Source organism: Cynara cardunculus (genome assembly GCF_001531365.2).
Source record: "Cynara cardunculus var. scolymus isolate 2C chromosome LG 3, CcrdV1, whole genome shotgun sequence".
NCBI lineage: Eukaryota > Viridiplantae > Streptophyta > Magnoliopsida > Asterales > Asteraceae > Cynara > Cynara cardunculus.
In genome coordinates, this window is record NC_037530.1 from 4692545 (window position 1) to 4700184 (window position 7640).

The following is a 7640-nucleotide window of genomic DNA, read 5'->3' on the forward strand; positions in this document are numbered from 1 at the left end:
GAAATCAAACATATTATTTTGACACTTTATGAAAATCCCTACACAATTACGGATCAAAGGTTTTAAATGACTTTTCATTAAATGAGTATAAAATCAATTGATCAAATTAATTAATAAACTAAAAGACAATGACATTCATACAAAATCCTAACAAATAAACTTTTTCAAGCGTTCTTTACATAGGAGTCTCTAAACCAAATGCATCAAAATCAATAGCGTATGCTATTATGGAATGAAGAAACTAGCTACTTACAAAATTAAACAAGAAGAAAATGGTTGAAAAGCTTCAAAATCCTCTGCTTTGCTCCAGTAATCGTCCCTAAGTCTGCTCCCTCTCAAATGGCGGGACTAATTTACATCAAGAAAATGAAAAAAAAAAAACTGTCAAGATTTGAAGATTGATGAAATTGGTAGTGCGTGATGCAACGACTCTAACATGGTAGGGTAGCATGTTAGAGTAGCATTTTGTGCACTGTAAGTTCATATCCCATTATACAACCTAGATGTGACCCTGGTATGTCAGGGTTGCATTTTGCCAACCATTTTTTCTTGTGATTTCCCTATTATATTAACTTCTAATAAAATGATAAAAACACGTTTAATGGGTTATTTCAACCATGGAAATGGGCATTATTTAGGGGATTCGATCATAAAATATATAACAAATTTGAACTTATCAATTACTAATTTAAAGACCCAATACGAAATACCTCAAAAATATACCGCTCATAATCTAAGGGTATGGTTCCAGTGAGCATGGAAGTTGGATCAATCCTAATCAAAGATCACCAGTAATGAGATGCACCAAATCAATTTCTTTATCAATCGTAATTAAAGGGGACATGAGAATAAAAGTGATCAAGGGTTGAGATCCATTCACTTCTTACTATTAACTCCTATTCTCACACACGATCCTTCGTCCATAATCCACGCACAAAGCATGTAGAGATAGATCAGCACTTAACGAAAACCAAGATGAACAAGTCATTATATTTTCCTTCGTTCCTACTAAACAACTGGGATTGACCACACTAACAGGAACAAATGATGCAAATACCACCCAACAAATTGAATCTAAATTACCTCTTCGTGTTCATTGTTTATGAGTGGAAAATTCGTGTTCTAAAACTATCATACAACAACGCATTGATTACCCATCACTAGTTAAAACAAAGGCCAGAACAACGACAGTAAGCGCAAAAATGATGGTTCCGCCAGCAAAAAATTGCATAGCCCTCTCCCTGCCAACTTGATTCTTGTTTTGACCGGCAGAGTCGACTTGTTTTAGGAGGTCTCGCACTTGGTTCAAGTCCGAATCTTTAGCCGCTTGGTAAAGCTTCCCCTCGATCTTTTCCAACTGCTTTAGCCTTGCTTGTCGAGATATGTTCTTGAGTGGCCACAGAAACCCTGTCATCTTCCACAACAAGAATCCGACATAGATCGCTACGATGCAGTCTACTGTATAATGATGCCTTTCCCTTACTTCTCTTTGGGCACTGTGCGCTACTAGCATCCAGATAAAAGCTGAACTCAAACCTCCATATGCTTCCTACATAATTAACAACCACTTGATGCAATGGGAAATACAAATTTTTTGACTGTCTGCATATTTATTATCAAATATCTAGCATATTCTTCAACAGATACAAAATACATAATGTGAGATATGTGGAACCCTAGATTACTCTCCAAAAGAGCCTTTAAGGAGAGAAAGGTGGGATGTGAAACTCTAACACAACCCCTCCAAAAGGCTAGTCGAACACTTATTGTCCCACAGTGTCGGGAGGACGCAAAATGGGTGCGGGGGCTAGAATAGCACAGATTGTCATAGAGTGGTAAACTTGGCTCTGATACCATGTGAGAATGTGTGAAACCCCCAGATTACTCTCCAAAAGAGTCCAAATGAGAGAAGGGAGGTTCCAACATATATAGAAGGAGAAATTATTCAAGTCTAGCCGAAATGGAGATTCCAACACATGAATCAAACAAATACCATAAGTTTAGTTGCAATGATGGTAAGGGTTGGGTTCCGTTCCGGTGAGAATGGAAGTTATGAGAATGATGAGAAGGGATGTCTACCCTTGGATCAATCTTAATTGAAGATCAACACTAATATCGTGCACCAAGAAGCACCGAATCAATTCCCATGATAAGTGCAATTCATGAGGTGACGGTGAGATTAAAAGTGATTAAGGGTCCAAATCCTTTCTTATGCTTCTCATTTTAACTGCTATTCTCACTAGATCCTTCGTCATGATGGTAAATGGGTATTTTTCCAAAAAAAATGTTATTCTAGTGGGACACAATATTTTAGTTATTTTCCAAAAAATTGGTGGCTAAGTGACCATAGTCTAGGTGGGGTCAGTCATGCACACAAAATTTACATTATTTTTTATATAAATGGCAATTTTCGTAAGAATTCAATATGTTAATCGTAATTTACAGCTACCAACTTCACACTTAAAAGAACCATGGAAATACATAATTACCCTACTTTCCTTAAAGACATGCTCCCTCCTTTCTATGAAATTTGAAAGCATTTTTATTTCAGGATGTCTCATAAAAATTGGAAGACTGCTAATTTTGGAAAGTTTCCAAATTATCATTACCTATTTGTCCATCATCTTTATTACAAACCATTGGAATTAATGTGGGTTCACAATATTCTAACTATTTTAAACATTTGGCAAATAGTCGCACACTTCTCTAAAACTATAAGCTTATTCAAAGCTTGCAACTTGTGTAGGATGGAGGGGAGTAATATAATCATCATTATATCCGGATATATTTAAGCTACAGAATGCCAAAGTCCAAGCATATCAAAGCCGATGATTTTATACTGTACAGCAACAAATGAATTAAAACCTTCTGTTCCTAAGTTATGGTATCTGCAGCATGTCAACTTATTCAATAGGATTATTGATTGAATCTAAAGCATACATACCGTCCAAGCCATAGCTGTAAGGACTGCAACAAGCATGTGCCCACTGTATAGGAGATCATTGCAGCCGCCTCCAGCTTTCTTTAGCAAATTGATCCATGCAGGCTCTCCGTCAGGAAGAGGTCGGAGGAAATCAGCAAGGAAGCTCATGAACCCCCAATTTGGTCGATACTCATCATCTTGTACAACACCATGGTCTGCAAGATGATTATATATGATGTTAATACTTGCATCCTGTAAGCAAATAGGAAGTACAGTGAGGAAAGTTATTACACAATACAAAGATAATATTAAAGCATAAAGTTGGTTCAAATACATGATGCATATAAAGAGCATATTATAGAAAGTCCAGATATTTTCCAGAGGAAAAGGCAAGCAGAGGGTAACCAAACAACAAAAAGGTAGCAGTTTCCATGAGTTATTTTCAACAGATCATCTTGCATTATATGGAGAGAGCAGTAACCTTACAGCTCAACACTAAGACTAGAGTAATGCACAGCAGGGATGAGAACATACTTGCACTAACTAAGAATACAATTTTTATTTCCATTTCTAGCAAAGGACTCTGCAGGGTTAATCTCGACAGACATATAACAAAGTCCGGTGTTTCTGTAACTGATTTGTTCAAAAAGATATTTCCCATACAGTAAAAAGAATTCATTAATTGAAATGCCGAATATAATTTGATTTATGAAAATGCATTTTTGTAATTATCTCTGTAGATTTTAACAAATAATAGATCTTTAGAAATAACGATTTTTTTGAACATGTGTTAATCTTGTCATTAATTATGCTGTCCGCTGATATAGAGACACACAGAGCTTGATAAAGGACGAAGGGAAAAAAACTGAATCATTCTAAGCTCATTTACATATTAACATCTTCATTCTTTTTTATTTGTTTCTGTAATTCTACAACTTACATCAGTTAAAAGCTTCTGTTCCTGACTTATATTTTTGAACTATAATTCATTTATTTATTTTAAGGATGTGGAGTTATTTTATTTATTAGTGTTAAATGCTTATGTATTTTTTTTTTGGATTTGAACATTTATTTCTCCTTTTAGTTAATGCCTGATGTTTGAAACCCCTTTAGGCAAGGTTCAAGAACTGGTGCAGACTACAGATGTATAAACATGACAAAGAAGTAGAAAACAAGCTCCTAAGGAAGGCATACCATACACCATATCTTGATGAATGACATTCTTTATGGCAGCGGAATCAGAAGCATAAGGGACATAAAATTTCTGTGCCCAACGATGTGGATGTTGAGGGACATCAAACCGACTTGCAGCACACCAAGGTCGAGGTGATGGCAGAATTGTAGATGCAAAACTTATGGCTCGCAAAAATCGTCCTATTGCCATGGTGAACATATATCGTGCACCTATCCCAAGACCAGGAGCTTCTATGGAGCCAAACAGCACAGAGAAACCAAGCATTACAAACAGCATCAGGTAATGATGCAACCCAACTATTCGAGCCCTGAGTATATTGACAATCACTTGAGGAAGTTTCTCATTCAATCCCAACAGTATCCACTGCCCAGTATCAGGAAGAGGTGAAGTACTCCTGATAGAGATAGCAAAGCCAATCAGATACCTGAGAGCTATATTCTTACTTGAAATGAGCTTATAACGTTGCCAGGTCAAAGTTTAACAGTCTGGTTTTAGTAATTTTACTCAGTTCTCCATATAGTTCGTCATTCGTCATATTTAGGATCACACAGTTTCCTAGGTGCTTATCCCATTGTTACATGTAGATAATGCAATTAACTTGTTTAGTGCTACACAAAAGGATGGATGCGAAGTCTCAAGAATGTTGACCCTGTTTATGGTAGAATGGGTGGGATTATTTGATTGAAGATGATCTTAAATGCATCCTCGACCATTTACTTGATCCGGCTTATACACAAGTGACAGGAATGATCATGCAAAGCAATACGAAAAGAATCACTTCCAAGCACAGGCAACATCCATTTTACCAACTCACGTACAATGACGAGTCATGCTTCCTGAAATGAGCTTGACTTTAAGTATATATGAAGGCAAGATAACTATGTAGAACTGATAATCATGTAGCATTACCAATGTCCAATACCTCAATGGTGCTATGAAAAATTATAAGATTACTCGTGACAGTTCTGTGCAGGAAATCAGATCAGTAAGCTTTAACTTTCCAGTAGTTCATCAACATCCTCAACATGTTAAATTTTTGTTGGGCTTCTAAAACGAGTGTGATTACTTTCAACTGTGACCAAAAATAGATTAAAAGAGCCCCTCATCAGCTTCACCACGCTCTCATTACTATGTTGATTTTCAAAGCTAATAAATCTTTATGGAAGTTGAACAGAAGAAGCATTTAAAGGTAGACATGATGAATAGTGAAAAGGAAGAGACCTCAAGCCACTAATTGCGTGAGATACCACAAAATCATGTTATCCCTGTTCTGTGTATGTGGGTTGTATACTATATGCCATGAAATACTTCCATCAGCATTCTGTATTTATGTTCAGCAATTTGAAGCATATGAGCATTTATACGTATTGTAAGAATATGTGGAAGCCCCAAATCACTCTCCAAAAGAGCCCTTGAGGAGAAAGGGGAGGTTCCAACATATGTACAGTAGAAATGGTCCAGTCTAGCCGATGTGGGACTCCAACAGGTACCATAGATTATGGTGGAAATATCATAAGGATTACTGAGAAATGTCAACTTCTTGATGGAATGACATGTTTGTTTTCAGTAAGACATTAGACATGCAAAAGTCGCAAAATGTTTCATTTACACCTTGCATTCACCATCGTTAGTCAACAGCCAGTGTGATGATCTATTATCACTATCTCAATTGTTTGATCATATCAAATTTAATAATAGAGGACAAATTGCACCATGTCTATAACGTAAGTACATTATCACAATTTATAATGTTTGTATAGTTACTTCATGTTTCAGATCTCATTGCAGCCTTCCTCTTGTATAAACTCATCGTTATCATAAGTTCAAGCATTCAATCAAATATTTATGACCACATATGTTTTGCATAGCAAACTTGGGTACGCTAACTCGCTAAGTTCCTACTTGGCAGAAATAAAAATGAATTATACCGGACATGCTAGTGGCTAGTAGTATCTATATGTAGAATGCTATAAAAAATATGTGTGTTTACCCATTTTGACAGTGGCCAGAGGCTTGTACAATGCTTTAAGTAGGCAACCTGATACATAGCTGTCTTGTATATGTTCCATTAAGTGCAATGGTGCAAAAGATTACCCCCGTGAATATTTAGTACTCCATTTCAAACGAATTGTAAAGTTTCACCAAAAATAGAATATATAAAATATTTAATTATTAGTAAAAGCGTCTAAACATATCCATCAATAAAATTACACGGATCTTTAGTTCTCTAGAACAAGATATATAAATGTTCGACTATCTATAAAATGTCTAAATACACCATCCAATAAGATCATAGGTTATTTCCTATTAAGAACCTCTGTGGAATAAGCTTATCCTATTCAGCCGTTTCTACACATTGCTTTTAAAAACCAAACGAGAAACAAGCAATCCACGAATAAGTCGTTATGTTCGACATTAAGCTCGTTAAGCTGATTAAGAAGAAAAAGAAACAGATCGTTGGTATTATCTACACTCACATTTTTTGAGGAAATAATGGAACACCTTCACCCCTCAAGAAACATATAAATAATAAATAAAAAACCTACCTCCATTTCTACTCGAGCGAAAAAATAAATTTGTGCACCAAGTAGTTGTAATGCGCTTCTAGTAGAATTGCATTGTAGTGTGTGTTAATGGTGTTGCATTAATTGAAGCCTATCATCTCCCAAATGTAACGCTAAAATTTGTGGAAGGTTTATTTTTATGGGAAGTACCACATTAAAAGCAGATAAGTAATTACAGAAAATTTAGAACACTCAAACACCATCAGACACGGATAAGATGCAAAAAGTAGATCATGCTCAAATTTACAACCAAAAACTCAAACATGCGTCAGATCTGAAAGAGGACTTGCTATTTTTGGCAAATGTATTGATGATTCTCGATGTATTATTCAAAACAGCACATTTTAAACTTGAATCACTTGATAAACTCAAACAAAACAAACACAATTGAATATGTACCCGTGCCAGGTCAGGCCGAGGACGGCGGTAACAGAACGAACGGATATCATTTCATAAAGCAAGGTGCAGAGCATGAAAACCAAAGCGGCCAGGAACATCAGAGCTGAACGAAGCTCAGCTGACCAGTGCTTATAAAAAGGAACACGTGTAATTGCGATTAGTGCGAGTACGATCCACAGCAAAGGCTGTAGTAGCTCGTGCCAAGACGGAGACAGGTGGCGCAGATAGTCAACGCCGATGTATGCCACGGCGGTGAGCCCCAAACCGCCACCGCCTCGTTTCCGGAAAATCGGCGATGACCGCGCCATGGAAGTGGTCTGTTGGTTAGAACGAGAGTGAACCATCTTTATTGCTAGTTCAATCACCCGGCGGCCCCTAGTCGCTTTTGTCAAAATAAATGTACATAATTTTAAAATTATACAAGGTTTTTTTTTATATATAAAATAAAATAATATGTAATTATTATATTAATTAAAAGTAATTTTACTATTAGTAATAGAAACATAAATAAACAACCTAACATGTCTACAATTTAAAAATCATACAATTATTGTAAAAA

The 7640-nt window shown here is 36.1% G+C and overlaps 1 protein-coding gene across 1 annotated transcript; it reads right to left on the minus strand.

Moving 5' to 3' along the window:
• Window positions 1-968: 968 nt before the first annotated feature.
• Window positions 969-7432, minus strand: LOC112509635. Its single transcript, XM_025114701.1, has 4 exons — window positions 7082-7432; window positions 4118-4512; window positions 2945-3138; window positions 969-1549 (listed from the first exon to the last, which is right to left on the minus strand). Exons 1-4 carry the CDS (start codon window positions 7423-7425, stop codon window positions 1151-1153), a joined length of 1332 nt encoding a protein of 443 aa, XP_024970469.1. The 5' UTR covers window positions 7426-7432; the 3' UTR covers window positions 969-1150.
• Between the last annotated feature and the right edge of the window lie 208 nt (window positions 7433-7640).